The 26,331-nt window shown below is 57.7% G+C and overlaps 1 protein-coding gene and 2 long non-coding RNA genes across 4 annotated transcripts; 2 read left to right on the top strand and 1 right to left on the bottom strand.

The window, feature by feature from the left end:
- The first annotated feature begins 791 nt into the window (after positions 1-791).
- On the top strand, positions 792-10,661 carry LOC146420808 (coiled-coil domain-containing protein 124-like). Of its 2 annotated transcripts, none has more exons than XM_085048000.1 (5): positions 792-861; positions 2,695-2,862; positions 4,683-4,866; positions 6,721-6,838; positions 10,370-10,661. In XM_085048000.1, the coding sequence occupies exons 2-5, from the start codon at positions 2,704-2,706 to the stop codon at positions 10,572-10,574; spliced, it is 666 nt and encodes a 221-aa protein (XP_084904126.1). In that variant the 5' UTR covers positions 792-861; positions 2,695-2,703; the 3' UTR covers positions 10,575-10,661. The 2 variants fall into 2 exon arrangements, with proteins under 2 accessions (XP_084904126.1, XP_084904127.1); XM_085048001.1 differs by having other exon boundaries at positions 6,724-6,838.
- LOC146420809 (uncharacterized) lies at positions 8,374-10,105 on the top strand. Its single transcript, XR_014848950.1, has 3 exons — positions 8,374-8,665; positions 8,772-8,874; positions 9,400-10,105. It is a non-coding gene; the product is annotated as an uncharacterized LOC146420809 (long non-coding RNA).
- An 11,635-nt stretch (positions 10,662-22,296) lies between the features above and the next one.
- LOC146420810 (uncharacterized) lies at positions 22,297-25,899 on the bottom strand. Its single transcript, XR_014848951.1, has 3 exons — positions 25,778-25,899; positions 24,190-24,345; positions 22,297-22,350 (listed from the first exon to the last, which is right to left on the bottom strand). It is a non-coding gene; the product is annotated as an uncharacterized LOC146420810 (long non-coding RNA).
- Between the last annotated feature and the right edge of the window lie 432 nt (positions 25,900-26,331).

Raw genomic sequence — 26,331 nt, forward strand, 5'->3', positions numbered from 1 at the left:
CAGGTGACAAAGTGACAGAGCCCCGCCCACCCAGGTGACAATGAGCCCCGCCCTGTTAAGCCCCGCCCACCCAGGTGACAATGGGCTGGGACAATAGGTTCTGCCATGGTGACTCCAACAGGTGACAAAGTGACAAAGGGCTCCACCCACCCTGGTGGCTCCCCAGGTGACAATGGACCCCACCCTGTTAAGCCCCGCCCACCCAGATTACACCACCACGCCCTGTTAAGCCCCGCCCACAGGGACAATGGGCTCTGTCACTCTCAGGTGACAAAGCGACAAACTGTCCCTTTCGGGGACAATGGGCTGTGCCATGGTGACTCCTGCAGGTGACAAAGTGACAAAAGGCTCCACCCACCCTGGTGACTCCCCAGGTGACAATGAGCCCCACCCTGCTAAGCCCCGCCCACCCAGATTACATCTCCACATCCCTTAAGCCCCGCCCATCTATATGACATCACCACACACCTCTAAGCCCCGCCCACAGCCGCTTTGGCCCCGCCCACCCCCCTTTGGCCCCGCCCACCCCTGCCCGCCTTCAGTACCCCCTCAGCGCGACGCCATCTTTGAACCGGGCAGCGCCGATGGCAAAAACCACTCCGCCTGTTCTCCCCGGGATTTCCCCGCCGCGCCAGCAGCGCCGCCGTGCTCGCTGACCTCCTCCCTCCCCGCCGCTCCCGTCATCTGCCACCTCCTCCCTCCCCGCCGCTCCCTCCCCTCGCGGAGCAAACCAGGCCGCGGTGCTCCTTGCCCTCAACAAACATGGCGGCGCCGCCTTCCCGCCTTCCCCCGTTGCGCGCGGTGATGACGAACAAGGGGCGCGACGGGCGGGGCGGCCGGGCCCGGGGAGGAGCGGCGGCGGTGAGGAGCTGAGGGGAGCGGATGGGAACCGGAGGGGAACCGGAGGGGAACCGGAGGGATTGAAGGGATTGAGGGGGTTGAGGGGAAGGGAAAGCGCCGGGGGGCGGCGGGAGGAGAGGCCTGGCGCGGCCGGGGAGGTGGGCGAGGCCTGGGTGGAGCTGTTGGCCCCCTGAGGGGAGGCGGGCCTGGGGCGATGGGCTGAGGGGGGAATGGGGTTTGGGGTGGGAAAAGGGGGTTTGGGATGAGTTAAAGGGTGGGAAATGGGGTTTTTGGAAAGGTTAAAGGGTGGGAAATGGGGTCTGGGATGGGTTAAAGGGTGGGGAATGGGAGTTTGGGGTGGGTTAGGGGTGGGAAATGGAGTTTAGGGAGGATCAGGGGTGGGGAAAGGGAGTTTAGGATGAGTTAAAAGGTGGGAAATGGGGTTTTGGGATGGGTTAAAGGGTGGGAAAAGGGAGTTTGAGATGGGTTGGGGGTGGAAAATGGGAGTTTAGGGTGGGAAATGGGGTTTGGGATGGGTTAGGGTGGGAAAAAGGGTTTTTTGGAGAACTTTCCCTTAAAGGGGGAATTCTTTTCTTGGGAACTTTCCCATAAAAGGGGATATTTTTCTGTTAACTTCCCCACCAAAAACCCCACCAAAAACCCCACTAATCCCCACATTTCCATATTTCCCAGAGCTGAGGGATGCCCAAGCAGTTCCAGGGGGAGAACACCAAATCCAAAGATCTTCTCCTTTCTCTCTTTCCTCACTCCCCCCTCCAAAAAAAAAGAAAAAAAAAAGATTTTTTGGGGGCACTTCCCCATTTAAAACCGCTCAAAAATCCCACAAAAACCCCTCCAAACCCCCACTTTTCTGTGTTTCCCAGAACTGAGGGATGCCCAAGAAGTTCCAGGGGGAGAACACCAAATCCCAACATCCACTCTTGCTTTTTTTAGGAACTTCCCAATAAAATGGGATATTTTTTTTATTAACTTTCCCATAAAAGGGGATTTTTTTCTGGGAACTTCTCCATCCAAAACCCCACCAAAAACCCCACTAATCCCCATTTTTCTGTGTTTCCCAGAGCTGAGGGATGCCCAAGAAGTTCCAGGGGGAGAACACCAAACCCCAACATCCTCTCTTGCTTCACTCTTCCCTTGGAATTTTTTTAGGTCAACTTTCTCATAAAAGAGGATATTTTTCTGATAACTTCTCCACCAAAACCCCACCAAAAACCCCACAAAACCCCATTTTTCCCCATTTCCCAGAGCTGAGGGATGCCCAAGAGGTTCCAGGGGGAAACACCAAATCCCAACATCCACTCTTGCTTTTTTTTTAGGAACTTTCCCTTAAAAGCGGATTTTTTTTTGTTAACTTTCCCATAAAAGGGGATATTTTTCTGGGAACTTCCCCATCCAAAACCCCACCAAAAACCCCACCAAAAACCCCACAAAATCCCACTTTTCCCCATTTCCCAGACCTGAGGGATGCCCAAGCAGTTCCAGGGGGTGAACAGCAAATCCCAACATCCACTCTTGCTTTTTTTTAGGAACTTCCCAATAAGATGGGATATTTTTTTATTAACTTTCCCATAAAAGGGGATTTTTTTCTGGGAACTTCTCCACCAAAAACCCCACCAAAAACCCCACTAATCCCCACATTTCCCCATTCCCAGAGCTGAGGGATGCCCAAGAAGTTCCAGGGGGAAACACCAAATCCCAACATTCTCTCTTGCTTCACTCTTCTCTTGGGATTTTTTGGTCAACTTTCCCATAAAAGAGGATATTTTTCTGGGAACTTCCCCATCAAAACCCCACCAAAAACCCCACTAATCCCCATTTTTCTGTGTTTCCCAGAGCTGAGGGATGCCCAAGAGGTTCCAGGGGGAGAACAGCAAGTCGGCGGCTGCCCGCGCTCGCCGCGCCGAGGCCAAAGCCGCTGCCGACGCTCGGCGCCAGCAGGAGCTGGAGGATGAGCTCTGGAGGGATGAGGACAAGCACGTCATCAGGAAGGAGCAGAGGAAGGTGGGAGAGCTGGGGGGTTTTGGGGGGGTTTGGGGATTTTTTTGGGGTTTTTGGGGCACTTTTTGGGGTTTTTTGGGGGATTTTTGGGGGGATTTTTTGGGTTTTTGGGGCAATTTTTGGGTTTTTTTGAGGGCAATTTTTTTTTTAATTTTTTTGGGGAGTTTTTTAGGAATTTTTTTGGAATTCTTGGGGTTTTTTTTTTAATTTTTGGGGATTTTTGGGGGATTTTTGGGGATTCCTTCAATCCCACCCAGAATTCCTTCAATCCCAGCTGGAATTCCTTCAATGCATTTTGGAATTCCCTCAATCCCACCCAGAATTCCCTCAATCCCACCCGAAATTCCCTCAATCCCTTATTTTCCCTCTGGAATTCCCTCAATCCCTCTCCCATTCCCAAGCTCCAGCAATCCCACTCAGACACGCTCCAGCCTCGTTCCGCTCCCTTCCCTTCCCTCCTGCGGCTTTGCCCGTCATTCCCACCGATTTTTTGGGAACTTTCCAGCCTTTCCAGTCCCTCTCCAGCTTTTCCAGAGCCTCTCCAGCTTTTCCAGTCCCTTTCCAGCCTTTCCAGCATCTTTCCAGTCTTTCCAGTCCCTCTCCAGCTTTTCCAGGATCTCTCCAGAATTTTCCAGGACCTTTTCCAGTCCCTCTCCAGCTTTTCCAGGATCTTTCCAGCTTTTCCTGAAACTCTCCAGCTTTTCCAGTCCCTTTCCAGCTTTTCCAGTCCCTTTCCAGTCTTTCCAGTCTCTCTCCAGCTTTTCCAGGATCTCTTCAGAATTTTCCAGGACCTTTTCCAGTTCCTCTCCATCTTTTCCAGTCCCTTTCCAGCTTTTCCAGTCCCTCTCCAGCTTTTCCAGGACTTTTCCAGTCCCTTTCCAGTCCCTCTCCATCTTTTCCAAGATCTCTCCAGCCTTTCCAGTTCCTTTCCATCTCTTCCAGGATCTCTCCAGCTTTTCCAGGATTTCTCCAGCTTTTCTTTTTTTCTTTTTTCTTTTTTCATTTTTCTTTTTTTCTTTTTTTCTTTTTTCTTTTTTCTTTTTTCTTTTTTCTTTTTTCTTTTTTCTTTTTTTTTCTTTTTTTTTCTTTTTTTTTTCTTTTTTTCTTTTTTTTCTTTTTTTTGTTTTTTCTTTTTTTTTCTCTTTTCTTTTTTCCTCCTTCCCTCTTTTTTCTCTTCTTTTACTCCTTTCCCTCTTTCCCTCTTTTCCTCAAATTTTAGGAAAATTCACAAACCCTCAAACCCAAACCTTTCAAACCTCAACTTTCCCATGGATTTCCCAAAATCCTCCACAATTCCCATTCCCACAAACACCTCAATCCCTCAAAAATCTGGGAGTTCTTTTTTCTCCTTTCTTTTTTCTTTCCCTTCTTTTGCTCTTTCCCTTTTCTTCTCTTTTTTCTCTTTTTTCTCTTTTCTCTCTCTTTTCTCTCTCTTTTCTCTCTCTTTTCTCTCTCTTTTCTCTCTCTTTTCTCTCTCTTTTCTCTCTCTTTTCTCTCTCTTTTCTCTCTCTTTTCTCTCTTTCTTTTCTCTCTTTTTTCTTTTCTCTTTTTTCTCCTCTTTTCTCTTTTCTCTTTTCCCCTCTTTTCTCTTTTTTCTCTTTTTTTCCTCTTTTCTCTTTTCTTCTCTTTTCTCTTTTCTCTTTTTTCTCTTTCCCTCCTTCCCTCTTTTTTCCCCAAATTCTAGGAAAATTCACAAACCCTCAAACCTTTCAAACCCCAAATCCCCATGGATTTCCCCAACTCCTCCACAATTCCCATTCCCACAAACCCCCCAACCCCTCCAAACCCCAGGAATTCACCCCAAATTTTCCCATTTTCCCCAGGAGGAGCGGGAGAAGCGGCGCCTGGAGCAGCTGGAGCGCAAGAAGGAGCTGCAGAGGCTGCTGGAGGAAGAAGATTCCAAACTGAAAGGGAAAAGTCCCAAGCAGGGAAATCCTGGGAAAGTCACCCGAGCGCAGATCGAGGAGAGCGTGAGGAGAGAGCAGCACAGGGAGAGCACTGAGACTGGTGGGGAGTGGGGAAAATTGGGAAAAAATGGGGAAAATTGGGATTGGGATGGGGAAAGTGGGAAAAATTGGGGTTGGGAGAAGTTGGGAATGGGAAAGTTGGAATGGGGAAAAGTGGGAGTGGAAGAAGTTGGGAAAAATTGGGATTGGGATGGGGAAATTGGGATTGGGATTGGGAAAAGTGGGAAAATTGGGATTGGGAAGAGTTGGGAAAAGTGGGAAAAATTGGGATTGGGATGGGGAAAAGTGGAAAAATTGGGATTGGGATGGGAATGGGGTGGGAAAATTGGGAAAAGTGGGGAATGGGAAAAGTTGCGAATGGGAAAAATTGGGATTGGGAAAGTTGGGAAAAGTTGGGATTGGGAAAAATTGGGAATGGGAAAGTTGAGATTGGGATGGGGAAAAGTGGGGAAAATTGGGATTGGGATAGGGAAAGTTGGGAAAAATTGGGATTGGGATGGGGAAAGTTGGGATTGAGATGGGGAAATTGGGATTGGGAATGGGGAAAAGGTGAGATTGGGATGGGGAAAGTTGAGACTGGGAAAAATTTGGATTGGGATTGGGAAAAGGTGGGATGAGGATGGGAAACTGGGATTGGGATAGGGAAAAATTGGGATTGGGGTGGGGAAAATTGGGATTGGGATGGGAAATTGGGGTTGGGAATGGGAAAGTTGGGATGGGAAAAATTGGGATTGGGATGGGGAAAAATTGGGATGGGGAAAATTGGGATTAGGAGAGTTGAGATTGGGAAAAATTGGGATTGGGGTGGGGAAAAGCAGGAAAAATTGGGATTGGGATGGGAAAAGTTGGGAATGGGATGGGAAAGGTGGGATTGGGGTGGGGAAATTGGGATGGGAAAAAGTTGGGGAAAATTGGGATTGGGAGGAGTTGGGAATGGGTAAAGTTGGGAAAAACTGGGATTGGGGTGGGGAAATTTGGGATGGGAATGGGGAAAGTTTGGGTTGAGAAAAGTTGGGATTGGGATAGGGAAAGTTGGGATTGGGGATGGGAAAAGTTGGGGTGGGGGAAAGTTGGGAAAAATTGGGATTGGGATGGGGAAAAATTGAGATAGGAAAAGCTGGGACTGAGAAAAGTTGGGAATTGGACAGGAAAGATTGAGATTGGGATAGGGAAAGTTGGGATTGGGGATGGGAAAAGTTGGGAATGATGGTGGGGAAAAGTGGGAATGGGATGGGAAAATTGGGAATGGAAAAAGTTGGGAAAAATTGGGATTGGGGTGGGAATGGGGTGGGAAAAGTGGGAATGGGGTGGGGAAAAATTTGGGTTGGGAAAGTTGGGATGGGATGGGATGGGGAAAGTTGGGAATGATGGGGGGAAAAGTTGAGTTGGGGAAAAATTGGGATGGAAAATGGGAAAATTGAGTTTTCCAAAGGAGAAATGGAGTTTTCCAGATGGAAAATGGAGTTTTCCAGAGGGAAAATGAAGTTTTTAAAATGAAAAATGGAGTTTTCCAAAGGAGAAATTGAGTTTTCTAGAGAAAAAAATTGAGTTTGCTAGAGAAAAAAATTGGAGTTTTCCAGAGGAAAAATTGGAGTTTTCCAGAGGAAAAATTGGAGTTTTCCAGAGGAAAAAGAAGGCTGGGGCAGGGGGGTGGAAAGGAAAAAGAAAAAGAGAAGTAAAGCTTTCCAGAGGAAAAATGGAGTTTTCCAGAGGGACAAAATCAAAGTTTTCCAAAGGAAAAAAAAAGAATTTTCCAGAGAAAAAAAAGAGTTTTTCAGAGTGAAAACTGAGGTTTTTTTGGAGGAAAAAATTGAGTTTTCCAGGGAAAACCAGACTTTTCCAGCAGGAACCCCTCACTCCAGGCTGGCTTTCCCATTTTTCCCGTTTTTCCCAGCAGTGGAGAAGGAGAAATCCCACCTGGAGTTGCCTCTGGAGGAGAACCTGAACCGGCGGCTGCAGGAGGAGGGAGCCCTGGAGGCTCGGACCATCGAGGATGCCATCGCCGTGCTCAGGTGGGCAAATCCCGGGAATTCTCACCCTTGGAATGCCCAGCAATTCCTGGAATTCTTCAGGGGTATTCCCTGAAAATTTGTGGGGTTTCAGCCTTGGGATTCCCAGGATTTTCCAGTGGATATTCCCTGAAAATTGGTGGGTTTTCACCCGTGGAATTCCCAGGAATTCCCAATGGATATCTCCCAAAAACACTGGTATTTTACCCTTGGAGTTCCCTGGGAATTCCTGGGAATTCTCCAGGGATATCTCCAAAAAATAGGTGGGGTTTCAGCCTTGGGGTTCCCAGGAATTCGTGGTGGATATTCCCTAAAAACACTGGGATTTTACCCTTGGAATTCCCAGGAGTTCCCAGTGGATATTCCCTAAAAACACTGGGATTTTACCCTTGGAATTCCCAGGAGTTCCCAGTGGATATTCCCTAAAAACACTGGGATTTCAGCCTTGGAGTTCCCAGGAATTCCTGCTGGATATTCCCTGAAAATGGATGGGTTTTCACCTGTGGAATTCCTGGGAATTCCCACTGGATATCCCCCAAAAACACTGGGATTTCCCCCTTGGAGTTCCCAGGAATTCATGGAATTCTCCAGGGATATCCCCAAAAAATGGGTGGGGTTTCAGCCTTGGGATTCCCAGGATTTTCCAGTGGATATTCCCTGAAAATGGATGGGTTTTCACCCATGGAATTCCCACTGGATATTCCTCAAAACCACTGGGATTTCAGCCTTGGAATTCCCAGGAATTCCCCATGGATATCCCCAAAATGGGTGGGATTTCACCCTTGGAATTCCCAGGATTTCCCACTGGATATCCCTGCAAAGCACTGGGATTTCAGCCTTGGAATTCTCAGGAATTCCTGCTGTGTATCCCCCAAAAACACTGGGATTTCAGCCTTGGAATTCCCAGGAATTCATGGTGGATATCCCCCAAAAACACTGGTATTTTACCCTTGGAGTTCCCTAGGGAATTCCTGGGAATTTTCCAGGGATATCCCCAAAAAATGGGTGGGTTTTCACCCTTGGAATTCCCAGAAATTCATGGTGGATATTCCCTAAAAACACTGAGATTTCACCCTTGGAATTCTCAGGAATTCCTGCTGGATATTCCCTGAAAATGGGTGGGTTTTCGCCTGTGGAATTCCTGGGAATTCTCCAGGGATATCCCCAAAAAATGGGTGGGGTTTCAGCCTTGGGGTTCCCAGGAATTCATGGTGGATATTCCCTAAAAACACTGGGATTTTGCCCTGGGAATTCTCAGGAGTTCCTAGTAGGTATGCCCTAAAAACACTGGGATTTTACCCTTGGAATTCCCAGGAATTCATGGTGGATATCCCTCAAAAACACTGGGATTTACCCTTGGAGTTCTCTAGGGAATTCCCAGTGGATATCCCTAAAAAATGGGTGGAATTTCAGCCTTGGGGTTTTTATCCCGATGGTGAATCCTGGGACTCCCTGAGTCCATTTCCTTCGGGATTGGGGTTATCCCTGGACCCATTCCTTTGGGATTGGGGTTATCCCTGTGTCCTGTTCCTTTTGGGATCCAGTTCCTTTGAGGTCATTCCCTTTGGGATCAGGGCTATCCCTGGCTCCATTTCCTTCGGGATCAAGGCTATCCCTGGGTCCATTTCCTTTGGGATCAGGACTATTCCTGGATCCATTCCCTTTGGGATCGGGGCTATCCCTGTGCCCATCCCCTCAGGATTGGGGTTATCCCTGGATCCATTTCCTTCGGGATTAGGGTTATTGCTGGATCCATTCCTTTGGGAATAGGGTTATTCCTGGGTCCATTTCCTTTGGGATCAGGGCTATCCCTGGCTCCATTCCCTTCGGGTTTGGAGTTACCCCTGAGTCCATTCCTTTTGGGATCAGGGCTATCCCTAGATCCATTTCCTTAGTGACTGGGGTTTCCCTGCTATCCCTGGATCCATCCCCTCAGGATCAGGGCCATCCCTGGATCCATTCCCTTTGGGATCAAATTCCTTTGAGGTCATCTGCTTCGGGATTAGGGTTATCCCTGGCTCCATTCCTTTTGGGATCCAGTTCCTTTGAGGTCATCTCCTTTGGGATCAAGGCTATCCCTGGGTCCCTTTCCTTCGGGATTGGGGTTATCCCTGAGACCATTTCCTTTGGGATTGGGGTATCCCTGGATCCACTCCTTTCGGGATTTGGGGTTTCCCTGCTATCCCTGGGTTCATTTCCTTTTGGGATTGGAGTTATCCCTGGAATTGTTTCCTTGGGGATCAGGACCATCTCGAGGTCCATTTCCTTTGGGATTGGGGTTATCCCTGGGGCTGTTAGCTTTGGGATTGGGATATCCCTGGGGCCATTCCCTTTGGGATTGGGGTTAACCCTGGCTTCATTCCTTTTGGGATTAGGGTTATCCCTGAGACCATTCCCTTTGGGATCAGGGCTATTCCTGGCTCCATTCCCTTTGGGATTGGATTTATCCCTGGGTCCATTCCTTTGGGATTGGGACCATCCCTGGGTCCATTTCCTTCGGGATTGGGGTTATCCCTAGGGCTGTTTGCTTTGGGAATCCCTGAGGTCATTTCCTTTGGGATCAGGGCTATTCCTGGGTCCATTCCTTTGGGATTGGGGTTATCCCTGGATCCATTCCTTTGGGATTAGGGCAGTCCCTGGGTCCATTCCTTTTGGGATCAGGGTTATCCCTGACTCCATCCCTTCGGGATCAAGGCTATCCCTGGCTCCATTTCCTTTGGGATTGGGGTTATCCCTGGATCCATTCCATTTGGGATCAAGGCTATCCCTGTGCCCATTCCCTTTGGGATTGGGGTTATCCCTGGGTCCATTCCCTTTGGGATTTGTTTCCTTTGAGGCCATTCCCTTTGGGGTCAGGGCTATCCCTGGATCCCTTCCTTTGGGATCAGGGCTATCCCTGGGTCCATTTCCTTTGGGATTGGGGTTATCCCTGGATCCATTCCCTTTGGGATTGGGGTTAACCCTGGCTTCATTCCTTTTGGGATTAGGGTTATCCCTGAGTCCATGCTCTTTGGGATCAGGACCGTCCCTGGATCCATTCGCTTCGGGACTGGGGTTATCCCTGGATCCATTCCCTTTGGGATCCAATTCCTTTGAGACCATTCCCTTTGGGATCAAGGCTATTTCTGGCTCCATTCCCTTTGGGATTGGGGTTATCCCTGGATCCATTCCTTTGGGACTAGGGCCATCCCTGGCTCCATTTTTTCTGGATTGGGGTTATCCCTGGGTCTATTTCCTTTGGGATCAGGGCTATCCCTGTGCCCATCCCCTCAGGATTGGGGTTACCCCTGGCCCCATTCCTTTGGGATTGGGGTTATCCCTGGCTCCATTCCCTTTGGGATCAAGGCTGTCCCTGAGTCCATTTCCTTCGGGTTTGGGGTTATCCTTGACTCTATTACCTTCGGGATCAGGGCTATTCCTGGATCCATCCCTTCGGGATCAAGGCTATCCCTGGCTCCATTTTTTCTGGATTTGGCTTACCCCTGGCTCCATTCCCTTCGGGACCAACCCCCCTCTCCGCCCCAAACCCCTCAGTGTGTCGCAGGACGCCGAGCGTCACCCCGAGCGGCGGATGAAAGCAGCGTTTTCCGCCTTCGAGGAGCAGCAGCTGCCGCGGCTGAAACGCGAAAACCCCAACATGCGCCTCTCGCAGCTCAAGCAGCTCCTGAAGAAAGAGTGGATGAAATCCCCGGAAAACCCCATGAACCAGAGGCACAGGGCTTACAACAGCCAGAAGTAGGACTGCAACGGGAATTCCCAACTCCCCCCCGGACTGGGATTTTTGGGGTTTTTTCCCGGGGAATTCAGGAAGATTTCTCGGGTTTGATTTGGCTGCTGGTTTGGTTTTTTTTTTCTGTGGTGGGGTTTGGGATGTGGGGTCAGAGTGGTGCCAATGGGTTCCTGGAATTCCTGGTTTTTCCTGGAAAAAGGCGGATCTGGGTGGGGGAAACACTTCCTGGGGTTTCCCTGTTGGAATTCTAGGAGCATCGTGTTGGAATTCTGGAAAAATCCCATGGAAAACTCCTGATCTTCATTCCCAGATTGTCATCCTTGGTGTCCTTGAGGGAATTCCAGGAGGAGGATTGGGAAGAGGGAAAATCCCTCAGGAAGGAATGGGAGAAGCCACACCCCAGCCTGATTCCAACCTTCCCCAAAATTCCTGGTTTTTCTTGGAAAAAGGCAGAGCTGGGTGGGGGAAACACTTCCTGGGGTTTCCCTGTTGGAATTCTGGAAGCATCGTGTTGGAATTCTGGAAAAATCCCATGGAAAACTCCCGATCTTCATTCCCAGATTGTCATCATTTGTGTCCCTGAGGAGATTCCAGGAGGAGGGTTGGGAAGAGAGAAAATCCCATTTCCCTGGAGGGAGGAATGGGAAAAGTCTGATTTCCACCTTCCCGGAATTCCCAGTTTTCCCAGAAAAAAGCAGCTCCAGGTTGGAGCAACACCTCCCAAGCTTTCCCTGTCGGAATTCTGGAAAAACCTTAGGAAAACTCCCAATCTCCATCCTCAGATCGTCATCCTTGGTGTCCCTGAGGAGATTCCAGACTGGAATTCCTGTTCCTCTCCTCTCCATCCCCATCCAGGATTGTTGGGAAGAGGGAAAATCCCATTCCTCCCACACCCCAGCTGGATTCCCACCTTCCCTGGGGGGACAGGTGACATTCCTGGGGCTCCAGGTGACATTCCTGGTGTTCCAGGTGACATTCCCGGTGTTCCAGGTGACATTCCTGGTGTCCTCTGGGCTCCAGGAGGGGCTGAAGCCCCAAATCCGGATATTTTGGAATTCCCAAAGAAGGGATTTTCCTGCTTTTCCCAGTTTTTTCCCAGGTTTGGGGTGGGAATTCCCATGGGAAGGGGAGGTGACATCCCAGTCTTTTGGGAATGCTGGAATCCTCGGGAATGGGATCTGGAAATCCTCTGGAATTTTCCCTGTGTTTTCCCATAATTTGGGAAGGAAATTCCCTGTTTTCCAATCATTTGGGAAGGAAATTCTCTGTCTTTTCCCATCCTTTGGGAAGGAAATTCCTGACCCCAAATCCCATGGGATCGATTCAAACTCATCCCTTGGGGTGACAATTCCCAAAATTCCCGACCCCAAATCCCATGGGATTGATTCAAACTCATCCATTCCCAAAATTCCCGACCCCAAATCCCATGGGATCAGTCTTGGGGTGACAATTCCCAAAATTCCTGACTCCAAATCCCATGGGATCAATTCAAACTCATCCCTTGAGGTGGCAATTCCCGACCCCAAATCCTTTGGGGTGACAATTCCCAAAATTCCTGACCCCAAATCCCATGGGATCGATTCAAACTCATCCATTCCCAAAATTCCTGACCCCAAATCCCATGGGATCGATTCAAACTCATCCATTCCCAAAATTCCTGACCCCAAATCCCATGGGATTGACTCAAACTCATCCATTCCCAAAATTCCCAACCCCAAATCCCATGGGATTTATTCAAACTCATCCCTTCCCAACCCCACACCTTCATTTTGGGGCTTCCCAAAATTCCCAAATCCATCCCGGGAGGAATGACCCTCCAGCCTCATCCCAAATCCCCTTCGGTGTGTTTGAATCTGATTAAAATTTAAAAAAAAAATCCTAAATTCCTTGGAAATCAAGGAAGGAATCATTCGGGAAGGGTTTTTGGGGGAATTCCTTTTGTGTTTTGTTTTATTCCTGAAATTCTGGGAAATCCTGCTGGAATTGGGGGTGAGATTTGGGGTGAATCCCCCGGATTTGGGGGAATCCTCCATTCCTCTTAGGATTTGGGGTGAATCCTTGGGATTTGGGGGAATCTCACAGTGTGGATTTTGGGGTGAATCCCCCAGATTTGGGGGATCCTGCAGTGTGGGATTTGGGGGGAATCCTCGGGATTTGGGGGAATCCTCTGTGCAGGATTTGGGGTAAATCCCCCAATTTGGGAAAATCCCGCAGTGTGGGATTTGGGGTGAATCCCTCAGGATTTGGGGAAATCCCATGTGCAGATTTTGGGGTGGATCCCCTGTTCTCCTCGGATTTGGGGGAATCCCATGTGCAGGATTTGGGGTGAGTCCCCCAGATTTGGGGAAATCCCATATGCGGGATTTGGGTGAATCCCCCGGATTTGGGGAAATCCCATGTGCAGGATTTGGGATGGATACCCTGTTCCCCTGGGAATTTGGGGAAATCCCACAGTGCAGGTTTTGGGGTGAATCCCCCGGATTTGGGGGAATCCCGCAGTGTGGGATTTGGGGTGAATCGCCCGGATCTGGGGGAATCCCACAGTGCAGATTTTGGGGTGAATCCCCCGGATTTGGGGAAATCCCATATGCGGGATTTGGGTGAATCCCCCGGATTTGGGGAAATCCCACGTGCAGCTTTTGGGATGGATACCCTTTTCCCCTGGGAATTTGGGGAAATCCCACAGTGCAGGTTTTGGGGTGAATCCCCCGGATTTGGGGGAATCCTGCAGTGTGGGATTTGGAGTGAACCCCCAGGATTTGGGGAATCCCATATGCAGGATTTGGGGTGAATCCCCCGGATCTGGGGGAATCCCACAGTGCAGATTTTGGGGTGGATTCCCCGTTTCTCTCGGGATTTGGGGTGAATCCCCGGGATAACCGGGGGGGTCCCGGTGTTTCCCCCCCCAGAATCGGGATTCCCCGCCCCTCCCCCATCGGGGATTCCCCCTCCCCCTTTAGCCATCGGGGGGGGGAGGGGTTGCCATGGCAACCGGCCGGAGGGGGGCGACATTGCCATGGCAACCGGGTGGAGGGGGGAGCAATGTTGCCATGGCAACCGGAGGAGTGGTTGCCATGGTAACCGGCGGGGGGGCGGCGGTCACGAGGCTCCGGGATTCTCCCGCGCAGCCGCGTGGGGCTCGAACCGGGCAACCCCCGGTGTGGGGTAACCCTATGGGTGTGGGGTATCCCTGTCGGTATGGGGTAACCCTATGGGTGTGGGGTAACCCTATGGGTGTGGGGTATCCCTGTCGGTATGGGGTATACTCCTCCGGTGTGGGGTAACCCTATGGGTATGGGGTATCCCTATGGGTATGGGGTAAATCCCCGGTATGGGATAACTCTATGGGTATGGGGTATCCTCCTCCCGGTATGGGGTATCCCTATGGGTATGGGGTATCCTCACCCGGTGTGGGGTAACATCCCCGGTATGGGGTATCCCTATCGGTATGGGGTGTCCTCCTCCCGGTATGGGGTATCCTCTGGTGTGGGGTATCCCTATCGGTATGGGGTAACCCACACAGTATGGGGTAACCATACCCCCGGTATGGGGTATCTCCTCCGGTGTGGGGTAACCCCCCCGATATGGGGTATCCTCCACCCGGTATGGGGTATCCTCACCCTCGGTATGGGGTATCCCTATCGGTATGGGGTATCCCTATCGGTATGGAGCATCCCCGCACCGGGAATCCTGCGTCGCCCCCTCCCCCCATATCGGGTATCCCCTCCATCCTCCCCCGCACCGGGAATCCCTCCCGCCCCCGCACCGGGTATCCCTTCCCATCCCCCCGGCACCGGGAACCCTGCCGCCCCCGTACTGGGCATCGCCCCCCGTATCGGGTATCCCCCCCACACCCACACCGGCATCCCCCCTGCACCGGAATCCCCCCGTATCGGGTATCCCTCCCATCCCCCCGGCACCGGGAATCCTGCCGCCCCCATACCGAGCATCTCCCCCCGTACCGGGTATCCCCCCCACACCGGGCATCCCCCCTGCACCGGAATCCTCCCGTATCGGGTATCCCTCCCGTTCCCCCGGATCGGCTATCCCACCCATCCCCCCCGGCACCGGGAATCCTGTCCCCGCCGTGCCGGGCATCCCCGGTACAGGGTATCCCTTCCCATCCCCCCGGTACCGGCTATCCCTTCCCATATTCCCCGGTACCGGGCATCCCTTCCCATCCCCCGGCACCGGGAATTCCTCCCCCGCCCGGGTTTTCCCTCCGCCCCCGCCCGGTGCCACCTCTGCAGCGCTGCCGCCCCTGCAGCACAGCCCCCCTGTCACCCCCCTGCCACCCTCCTGCCACCCCCCGGGACTGCGGGGTGGAACCGGACACTGACAGGGACACACGGACACGGGGACAGGGACACACCGACACACTGACAGGGACACACGGACACGGGGACAGGGACACACCGACACGGGGACAGGGAAACGGACACGGGGACAGGGACACACCGACACACGGACAGGGACACACGGACAGGGAAACGGACACACCGACACACGGACACGGGGACAAGGACACACCGACACACGGACACGGCGACACGCGTGTCACCCTCCTGTTCCCGCACACCCCTTGCTCACACCCCGCTCTGCACTCCCGCCTTACACAATCCCGGTTCACACTCCGCCCTATACAATCCCTGGTTCACACTCCGCCCTACACAATCCCCTGTGCACAGCTCCCTGCTACACACCCAGCCCTACACATCCTTCAACCCTGCTCTGCACAATCTCCGTGCTCACACCCGCCCTACACAATCCCCTGTTCACAGCTCTCCGCTCACACCCCGCCCTACACAACCTACAACCCAGCTCTGCACAATCCCCTGTGCACTGCCCACCCTACACAATGCCCTGCTCACACCTCCCTGTTCACACCTGCCCTACACAACCTCCTGTGCTCACACCTTGCTCTGCACAATCCCCTATTCACACCCGCCCTACACAATCCCCTGCTCACACCTCCCTGCTCACACCTCCCTGTTCACACCTGCCCTACACAACCTCCTGTGCTCACACCTTGCTCTGCACAATCCCCTATTCACACCCGCCCTACACAATCCCCTGCTCACAGCTCTCTGCTCACACCCGCCCTACACAATCCCCTGCTCACTCCCCGCCCTATACAATCCCCTGTTCACATCTCTCTGCTCACACCCTGCCCTACACAATCCCGTGTTCACACCCCAATTCCCACCCCTCCTTGCACACCCCAATCCCCACCCCAATCCCTATCCCTCCTTGCACACCCCAATCCCCACCCCACCTCGCCCCCCAGCTCTTTGTTCCCCGCACACCTCACCCCGCTCCCCCCAAACCCACCCCACACCCCATAAAACCCCCCCGAGCGCCCTCACCCCCTCCTTGCACACGCGTGTGCCCCATGCCCGCGCCGCGTGACAAAGCAGTCACCCCCAGTGTCACCCACCCCAAACCCGGGGGTCCCCCGCGCCCCCTCCCCACCTCGGTGACACCGAGGGCTTTGATGTGCAAAGCCACCCGCGGGGGTTCCCCGGTGTCACCGGCGGTGTCCCCAGCGGGTCCCGGGCCGGGTGGGGGGCGCGGGTGGGCGATCGCCCCCAGCCCCGCGGGTGCGGCGGCGAGCGTGGTGGGAGAACCGGGCAGGCGGCGGAATTCATCCGCAGCGGCGCCGGGAAGCCCCGGGAAGCACCGGGAGAAGCCCCGGGACGCACCGGGAGGCTCCGGGAGAAGCCCCGGGGAGCCCCGGGAAGCACCGGAAAGCCCCGGGAAGCCCCAGGAGAAGCCCCGGGGAGCCCCGGGAAGCACCGGCAAGTCCCGGGAGAAGCCCCGGCAAGCCCCGGGAAGCACCGGCAAGCCCCTGGAAGCCCCGGGAAGCACCGGGAAGCCCCGGGAGAAGCCCCAGGGAGCCCCGGGAAGCACCGGCAAGCCCCGGGAAGCCCCGGGAGAAGCCCCGGGGAGCCCCGGCAGGCGGCGGGGCGGGTGCGCGCGGCTGCGCGTGCGAGCGGCATCGCCACGGCGCCGCATCGCCGCCGCCCGCAGCCCCCGCGCTGGGGAAACCGAGGCACGGCGCGGCCGTGACGGGCTCGGCGGCACGGCGGGCCCGCTGCGCAGGGTCGCCCCCGGCCCCCGGTAACGGCACCGGAACCTCCCGGGATCCCGCACGTGCCGCCGCCGCCACCGGGCCATGGTCAGCGGCGGCAGCGCCCGAGGGCAGCGCAGGCCGGGGGCTGGCTGCAGGTGGGTGAATTTGGGGAGGGGGCCGGCAGGGTGGGGACCCCCCCGCCGCTCCGGGAGGCACTGCCGGTACCGGGAACTCCCCGGGAATCCCCGCATTCCCGGGAATCCCCGGCTGGCGAGGGAAGCTCCCGGCGCAGTGCGGCCCGGGGGGGTTCGGGGAGGGGGCGACACCGGGGGGCTTCCCCGGGGCTTCCCCGGTGCTCCGAGGGTCCGGAATTCCCGCGGCCTGCTCGGCCAGCCCCCGGTGCGGCGGGAAGGAGGGAGGGAGGCAGGGGGGGACAGCGGGGGCGCGGGAGGAGCCCCCGGCGGTGACAAGGAGGACGAGGCGGCGGTGACTGCGCCCGGCTAAAAATATCCGCGGCTGCCACCCACCGCCAGCGCCGCGGCCTCAAGGTCACTGCCCCGTCGGGGGGGACGCGGGGGCGTGGGGCGGGGAAGCCCCCAACCCCCCCGCGCCGCGCCGCGCCTCCCGCGCGCCGCCAGTGTCGCCAGTGTCGCCAGTGTCGCTCCGCCGCGCCGAGAGCCGCCAGCGCCCGCCGCCCCCGCGCCACCCGCACATGTCCCCGCCGCCCCCCGGAGTGTCCCCAGGCTCCCCGTAGCGCGGGGCTGTGGCAAGTGAGCGGCAGAGGGGGTGGTGGCGGTGCGGGGACACCCCGGGGGGGGTGGTGGCGGGGGGGACACCGAGCGTGGCGTTCTCCGGTGTGGGTGTGGGGACAGCGGGGACAGCGGGGACTCCCTGCCTGCGGCGTTTGTGGTGTGGGGACATCGGAGACGCCTTTGCTGCGGGGGTTGTGGCCTGGGGACATCAGGGAGAGCCTCCTTGCGGGGGTTGTGGCCTGGGGACAGCGGGGACACCCTCCCTGAGGGTGTGGGGACAGCGGGGATGTCCCGCCTGCGGGGTTTGTGGCGTGGGGACACCGGGGACTCCCTCCCTGTCGGGTTTGTGGTCTGGGGACATCAGGAAGACTCTCCCTGAGGGTGTGGGGACAGCGGGGACACCCTCCCTGCGGGGTGTGTTGTGTGGGGACATCAGGGACGCCTTCCCTGCGGGGTTGGTGGTGTGGGGACAGCGGGGACTCCCTCCTTGACAGTGTGGGGACACCAGGGACACCCTTCCTGTGGGGTTTGTGATGTGTGAACAAAGGGAATGTCCTGCCGGAGGGGTGTGGGGACATCAGGGACACCCTCCCTTCAGGGTTTGTGATGTGGGGACATCAGGGAGACTCTCCCTGAGGGTGTGGGGACATCAGGGACACCCTCCCTTCAGCGTTTGTGGCCTGGGGACAGCGGGGACTCCCTCCCTGAGGGTGTGGGGACAGCGGGGATGTCCTGGATGCGGGGTTTGTGGCTTGGGGACATCAGGGGCTCCCTCCGTGCGGGTGTGGGGACATCAGGGACACCCTCCCTACTCGGGGCAATCCCCAGCGGGCGGAGTCAGGGGATTTGGGGTTCCCCGTGCTTGGGGACAATGTGGCTGCTGTCCCCAAAGGCGTGAGCGCACTTGAGGGGCTGCTCGGGGCTGCCCGGGTTTGGCCGCCAGCTGCTGGGGTGGCCTCGGTGACACAGGGGGTGACAGCGATGGCACAGCGAGGTGGCATCGATGGCACAGCGGGGTGGCACCGATGGCACACCGGGGTGACACCGACGGCACAGCGGGGTGGCACCGATGACACACCGGGGTGGCACCGATGGCACACCGGGGTGACACCCAGCTCAGCACCCACCAAAACCGGGGTGCCACAACCAGCCCGGGCCGAGCCGGCGGTGCCACCGCGGTGTCACCTCCCGCAGCCACCGCTGCCGAGCCCGGGGTGGCACCGGGGGCTCCCGGCGGGTGTCACCACCGCGTGCTCCTCGCGGCCTCGACGTGCGGGGCTCAGCCCTCGAGGTGTGGCCCTTGGGGACACCGCGGGGCCCTCGCGACCTTCGCGGTGACCTTGGCGCACCCCCGGCGACACCGGGTGGGCACGGCGGGGGCTGCGGGGACTGCGGGGACCCCCGCCCTGCACGCCCCGCTTTGGGGGATCCCCGCGAGTTTTGGGGGATCCCCGCTCCCCGCGGGCTTGGCGGCGGCGGGGGGGTGGCGGTGACCCCCGTGTGTCCCCCGTGTCGCCCCGGTGTCCCCCGGAGTGGCCCGGGCGGGGGTCGCGGTGGCCCGCGGGGGCAGCCAGGCGGAGCGGCTTTGTCCTGCGGCTGAGCCGAGCGCGTGGGGGAGGCGCAGGGAGAGCCCGGAGCAGCGGCGGCGGCGGTGGCGGTGGTGGCTTTGTCTGGGGACAAAGCGCGCTGGTGGCGCAGGGGGGGCGGGGGGAGCTCAGGACCCCCCCGCGGGACCCCCCGGCCCTGCCCCGCGCACCCCACGGAGGTACGGTGTCACCAGGTCCCCCCCCCGGGGTGACAGGGATGGCGGTGGGGTCCCACTCGGGCTGGGGGTGTCACCGGTGTCGCTGGCAGCCCTGGGGACATCGCGGCTGTCCCTGTGGGGTGTCGCCGTGGGGCTCTGGGGAGGGATTTTCTCGGGGACACCCCGGGATTCCCCGGCGTGGCGGCGGGACCGGGGAGCTTCGGGTGTCCCCGCGTGTCCCCGCGGCTGTGACAGCCCCTGCGCGTGTCCCCGCGCTGCGACACCCCCCGGGACACCCCGCGGGTGGCACTGAGCCCATCCTGCGTGGGGAATCCCCCCAAGAGCCGGGCTAACCCTCCGCCACACCCCGGTGGGGACACGGGGGGGTCTGGGGGTCGCGGTTGTCACCACCCCTGTGACAACACCGGGCTGAACCCCGCACTGCCCTTTGGGCTCGGGATGTCCTCATCCCTCTGTCCCCAAGGCTCTGGCTGCCCCACCTCTGTCCCCAAGGCTCTGGATGTCCTCACCCCTCTGTCCCCAAGGCTCGGGATGTCCTCACCCTTCTGTCCCCAAGGCTCGGGATGTCCTCACCCTTCTGTCCCCAAGGCTCTGGCTGCCCCACCTCTGTCCCCAAGGCTCTGGATGTCCTCACCCCGCTGTCCCCAAGGCTCGGGATGTCCCCACCCCGCTGTCCCCAAAGCTCTCCGGCCGTTCTGCGTCCCCCAAACCCCTCCGAGCCCCCCTGCCCTGCCCCGGGGGGGTGGCTCTGATGTCCCCACGGCCCGCCCCGTGCCCGGCGGGTGACAGCGGCGGTTGCGGGGGCCGAGTGGCTCCTGCTGGCACCGCCAGCTGCTCCCGGCCTGGGACATATGGCAGTGGCACCGGGGCCACCGCGGCGGAGCTCCGGGCTCGGGGGGGCCGCGGGGCTCTGACGCACTCGGTGCCCCCGGCCAGCTCCGGGCCGCGGTGGCGGCTGGCGGGGAGCCTTGTCACCCTGGCCGGGAGCCCTTGTCACCCTGGCCGGGGTCACCGCGCGGTCCTGTGGCACGAAAAACCCTCAGCGGCCTGTGGCCGACCCCATAGCCCGGGGTGTCACCTGTCCCCAATCCCATAGCCCGGGGTGTCCTCTGTCCCCAGTCCCATAGCTCGGGGTGTCCCCTGTGCCCGACCCCACAGCGCGGAGTGTTCCCTGTCCCCAATCCCACAGCCCGGGATTCCCCCTGTCCCCTGTCTCTTGTCCCCTGTTCCCCGTCCTCTGTCCCCAACCCCATAGTCCGGCGTGTTCCCCTGTCCCCAACCCCACAGCCAGGGGACTCCGTAACCCCACAGCCGGGTGTTCCCCTGTCCCTGTCCCCTATCTCCTGTCCCCTATCCCCAACCCCACACCCGAGGTGTCCCCTGTCCCCTGTCCCTGTCCCTGTCCCCTGTCCCCAGCCCCACACCCGAAGTGTCCCCTGTCCCCTATCCCCTGTCCCTGTCCCTGTTCCTGTCCCCTGTCCCTGTCCCCAGTCCCCAATCCCCTGTCCCCTGTCCCCAGCCCCACACCTGGGTGTCCCCTGTCCCTGTCCTCTGGCAGCCCCCACACCGCTGTCCCACCCAGCCGTGATTCCCAGGCCGCAATTAGCGGTTGGTAATTAATTAATTAATAAATTCCCGCGGGGATCTCTCGGCCTCCTGCTGCTATTTTTAGCTGCAGCTCCCTGCTCGGCTGCTGCTCGAGGCGGCAGGGGGACAGGGGGGTCCTGCTGTCACCCTGGTGTCACCCCAATGTCACCCTGGTGTCACCCCGGTGTCACCCAGTGCCACCCTGGTGTCACTCTACTGCCACCCCAGTGCCACCCCACTGTCACCCTACTGCCACCCTACCCAGTGCCACCCCAGTGTCACTCTACTGCCACCCCAGTGCCACCCCAGAGTCACCCCAATGCCACCTTACTGCCACCCTACTGCCACCCCAGTGCCACCCCCGGAATGCAGCAGCCTGGCCGTGGTGGCTCAGCTGTGTCCCCCAGCTGTGTCCCCACACCAGGTGGCACTGCCATGGCTGGTGTCACCCTCAGGACCCCTCTGCTGTCCCCATCCCTGTCCCTGTCCCCGTGCCTGGGGGTTCCTTCCATGTCCCTGTCCCCATCCTTGTTGCCATTCCCGTCCCCACCTTGGGGACAATGGGGGCAGCAGGACTGCCCTGCCCATCCCACTCTGGGGACACAGCTAGGCCATTCCCATGGGGAGAGGGACAAGGACAGGGACAGAGGACAGGGACAGGGGCAAGGACAGGGGCAGGGACAGGGGCAGGGACTGGCAACAAGGACAGGGACAGGGGCAGGGATGGGGGCAGGGGCAGGGACAGGGACTGGCAACAAGGACAGGGACAGGGGATGAGGACAGGGACAGGGGACAGGGGACCGGAATGGGGGACAGGGACAGTGACAAGGCCAGGGCCAGGTCTCCCTGCGGCCTTCCCGGTTCCCGAGCAGATCCATCCCTGGTGACAAAGGTGTCACCAGCTCCATCCCTGGTGACAAAGGTGTCACCAGGCCCATCTGCATCGCCACTCGGAGGAGCAAAACCTCCACACGAAATATTTGAATTTCATGAAAAAATTCCCTTAATGAAACATTCCACTCCATGAAACATTCCCTGTCCCCAGCCCGGGGTGGCTCTGCGGTGACATCCCCACCCCGACAGGGTGACAAAAACTTTGGGTGGCTCTGGGGTCGAGCAGGGCCTGGCGAGGGGACATGTCCCCTCCTTCCCTCCCTCCCTCCCTGCCCGCTGCGGCTTTTTGGAATATCCGAAGGAAACCGGAGAGCGATTTGCTCGATGGGTTTGGCAGAGCGCAGGGAAGGGAGCAGCTGGAGGGGAGCCAGCGCTGCGCCGTGCGGCGGGAGAGCGGAGAGACGGGAATCGGGAACCGGGAAACCGGGGAAACGGGGAAACCGGGGGAACGGGAACTGGGAACCGGGAAACTGGGGGAATTGGGGAAACCGGGGGAACCGGGGAACTGGGGGAACCGGGGAAACGGGAACCGGGGAAACCGGGAAATGGGAATTGGGAACCGGGGGAACCAGGAACTGGGGGAATTGGGGGAAACGGGGAACCGGGAACTGGGGGAATTGGGGAACCGGGAACTGGGGGAATTGGAGGAACTGGGAATTGGGCGTCATGTTCAGCCAGAAGTCCTTGGTGCTGGGGTCACTCTGCGAGGGGTCACTGCGGGGAGGGGGAGCCCCCAAATTTGGCACCCCGAAAAACCCGAAATTTGGAACCCCAAAAACCCCGAAATCCTGAAATTTGGCACCCCAAAACCCCACAACCCTGAAATTTGGAACCCGAAAACCCCGAAATTTGGTACCCCAAAAACCCCGAAATCCTGAAATTTCGTACCCTGAAACCTCAAATTTGGCACCCCGAAAAACCTGAAATTTGGCACCACAAAACCCCGAAATCCTGAAATTTGGCACCTTGTAATCCTGAAATTTGGCACCCCAAAAACCGGAAATTTGGCACCCCAAAACCCCGAAATTTGGCACACCAAAAACCCGAAATTTGGAACCCCAAAACCCCGAAATTCTGAAATTTGGAACCCCGAAAGCCCCGAAATTTGGAACCCCAGAATCCCAGAACCCCGAAATTTGGAACCCCGGAACCCCCAGAACTCCAAAATTTGGCACCCCAGAACCCCGAAACCCCAAAAATCTGCACCCCAGAACCCTGGAACCCCAAAACCTCAGAACCCCAGCACCCCGAAATTCAGCGCCCCGAAACCCTGAAATTCGGAACACCAAAATCCCAAAACCCCGAAATTCAGCACCCCAGAGTCGCAGAACCCTGGAACCCCAAAACCCCAGCACCCCGAAATTCGGCACCCTGGAATCCCAAGGTCCCTGTGTCCCCCCTGTACCCCAAAACCAGCCCCTCAGCACTGCACCCACTCTGTCCCAGGCTATCCCTCGCTGTCCCCTTGATGTCCCCTCGCTGTCCCTCCCTGTCCCCCTGCTATCCCCTCATCGTCCCCCGCTGTCCCTCCCTGTCCCATCCCTGTCCCCCCGCTATCCTCCCGCTGTCCCCAGCTGTCCCCCCGCTATCCCCCTGCTATCCCCGCGCTGTCCCCTCACTGCCCCCGTTGTCCACCCGCTGTCACCTCGCTGTCCCCCCACTGCCCGCTCTCTATCCCCTCGCTGTCCCCCAGCTATCTCCCCACTATCCCCCGCTGTCCCCTCACTGTCCCCACTGTCCCTCACTGTCCCTCACTGTCCCCCTGCTATCCCCTCATTGTCCTCCTGCAGTCCCCTCACTGTTCCCCCGCTATCCTTGCTGTCCCCCTCCGTCCCTCTCTATCCCCCAGCTGTCTCCTCGCTGTCCCCTCTATCCCTTCTCCACCCTCTCACTGTCCCTCTGTATCCCTTCTTTCCTTCCTATCCCTCATTGTCCCCAGCTGTCCCCTCATTGTCCGCTGTCCCCTCTATCTCTCACTGTCCCTCTGTATCCCTGTCCCCTCTCTGTCCCCTGCTGTCCCCACGCTGCCCTCGTATCCCTCGGCTATCCCTCACTGTCCCTCGCTATCCCTTGCTGTCCCTCACTGTCCCCACTGTCCCGTCACTGTCCCTTGCTATCCCTCGCTGTCCCCAGCTGTCCCCTCCTCTATCCCTCTGTCCTCCCACTGTCCCCTTCTATCCCTCGCTATCCTCCCGCTGTCCCTTGCGGTCCCCACTGTCCCCTGTCCCTCGCTATCCCAGCTGTCCCCTCGCTTCATTCCTCTATCCCTTCTCCATCCTCTCATTGTCCCCGTTATCCCTCATTGTCCCTCGCTGTCTCTCTATCCCCCGCGCTGTCCCTCGCTGTCCCCCTGCTGTCCCCTCACTGTCCCCACTATCCCTCTCTATCCCCTACTGTCCCCCCATTGTCCCCTCTATCCCTTCTCTATCCCCTCACTGTCCCCTCTGTATCCCCCTTCTATCCCCTCTCTATCCCCTCCCTGTCCCCTCCCTGTCCCCTCACTATCCCCCCGCTGTCCCCTCCCTGTCCCCTCATTGTCCCCGTGTCGCACACCTGTAGAGCAGCTCGGCGTTGGGCAGGAAGTGCTCGATGGCGGTGGCGTTCAGCAGGCGGAAGCTGAGCACGGGCGGCGCCGCGGGGCCGCTGAACACCCGCACGATCCCCGCCGGGAACGACATGGTTAACTCCCCTGTCACCTTCACCAGGCAGCTGCGGGGACAGGCCGAGGGTCAGGGGACACCACCGCGCCGGGGGGGACCCTTGCCTTGGGGACATCCCATCCTTCTTTAGCGCCACTCTTTGGGGACATCCCATCCTTCCTTTGGGGACAATGCCACCCTTCCTTAGCCCCACTCCTTGGGGACATCCCATCCTTCCTTTGGGGACAATGCCACCCTTCTTGAGCCCCACTCTCTGGGGACATCCCACCCTTTTGGAGACCCTTCCCTTGGGGACATCCCATCCTTCTTTAGCCCCACTCTTTGGGGACATCGCATCTTTCCTGAGACCCTTCCCTTGGGGACAATGCCACCCTTCCTGACCCCAATCCTTGGGGACATCCCATCCTCTTTAACCAAAACCTTGGGGACATCCCATCCTTTCTGAGCCCCTTCCCTTGGGGACAATGCCACCCTTCCTGAGCCCCACTCCTTGGGGACATCCCACCCTTTCAGAGACCCTTCCCTTGGGGACATCACATCCTTCCTGAACCCCTTTTTATGGGGACAATCCCATCCCTGCTGAGACCCATTCCTTGGGGACATTAGATACTTCCTGATACCCTTCCCTTGGGGACATCATGTCCTTGCAGACAGCCTTCCCCTGGGGACATCACATCGCCGCCGGGACCCTTTTTCTGGGGACATCCCATCCTTTCTGAGCCCCTTTCCTTGGGGACATCTCACCCTTTCTAAGTCACTTCCCTTGGAGACAATCCCACCCTTCCTGAACCCCTTTTTTTGGGGACAATGCCACCCTTCCTGAGCCCAAATCCTTGGGGACATCCCACCTTCCTTAACCCCAACCCTTGTGGCCATCTGCCAGCCACAGTCAGACACCCTCGGTGACAGCCCAGTGACAGCCCAGTGACACCTTAGGGACACCCTGGTGACACCCCAGTGACACCTTGGTGACACCTTAGGGACACCCTCGGTGACACCCTGGGGACACTCCAGTGACACGCTGGTAACACCCTGGGGACACCTTAGGGACACCCTCGGTGACACCCTGGTGAGACCCTGGGGTCACCCCAGTGACACCCCGGGGACACCCCGTGGAAACCCTCGGTGACACTTCAGTGACACCTCGGTGACACCATGGGGACACCCTTGGTGACACCCCAGTGACACCTTGGTGACACCTTAGGGACACCCTGGGGACACCCTTGGTGACACCCCAGTCACACCTCAGTGATACTCCGGTGACACTCCGGGGACACCTTAGGGACACCCTCGGTGACACCTTGGGGACACCTCGGGGACACGCCAATAATACCCCAGGAACACCTTGGGGACATCCCGAGGAAACCCTCGGTGACACCTCGGTGACACGCCGGTGAAACGCCGGGGACACCTTAGGGACACCTTAGGGACACCCTGGTGACACCCTGGTGACACCGCGGTGACATCTGTGTCCCCCGCACCTGTCGCTGTCGCGCCCCTTGAAGTAGGCGTGCACGTACTCGGTGAAGGCTGTGGCTACCGGCAGCGAGTCCTGCGAGCCCAACACCACCGGGCTGGGGCCGCGGGACAGCCCTGGGGGCGAGCGGGGGGTCAGGGGGCGGCGGGACCCCCAGAGAAACCCCAAAATAACCCCGGGACCACCCCCAAAATACCCCCGGGACCCCCAGAGAAACCCCAAATACCCCCGGGACCACCCCCAAAATACCCCCCGGGACCCCCAGAGAAACCCCAAAATACCCCCCGGGACCCCCAGAGAAACCCCAAAACCTCCGGGACCGCAGAGCAACCCCAAAATACCTCCCCGGGACCCCCAGAGAAACCCCAAAATAACGCCGGGACCCCCAGAGAAACCCCAAATACCCCCTGGGACCACTCCCCAAATCCTCTGGGACCCCCAGAGAAACCCCAAAATAACCCCTGGGACCAACCCCAAAATACCCCCCGGGACCACCAGAGCAACCCCAGGACCCCCAGATCAGCCCCGAAATACCCCCGGGACCCCCAGAGCAACCCC

This window comes from Lichenostomus cassidix, unplaced genomic scaffold (genome assembly GCF_008360975.1).
Source record: "Lichenostomus cassidix isolate B80296 unplaced genomic scaffold, HeHo_3.0 HiC_scaffold_814, whole genome shotgun sequence".
Classification (NCBI taxonomy): Eukaryota; Metazoa; Chordata; class Aves; order Passeriformes; family Meliphagidae; genus Lichenostomus; species Lichenostomus cassidix.

Coding starts and splice junctions, on each gene's coding strand:
- LOC146420808 (XM_085048000.1), top strand. CDS start 2,704: ATGCCCAAGAGGTTCCAGGGGGAGAACAGCAAGTCGGCGGCTGCCCGC. Junction 2,863..4,682: donor TCAGGAAGGAGCAGAGGAAG/GTGGGAGAGCTG, acceptor CATTTTCCCCAG/GAGGAGCGGGAGAAGCGGCG. Junction 6,839..10,369: donor GATGCCATCGCCGTGCTCAG/GTGGGCAAATCC, acceptor CAAACCCCTCAG/TGTGTCGCAGGACGCCGAGC.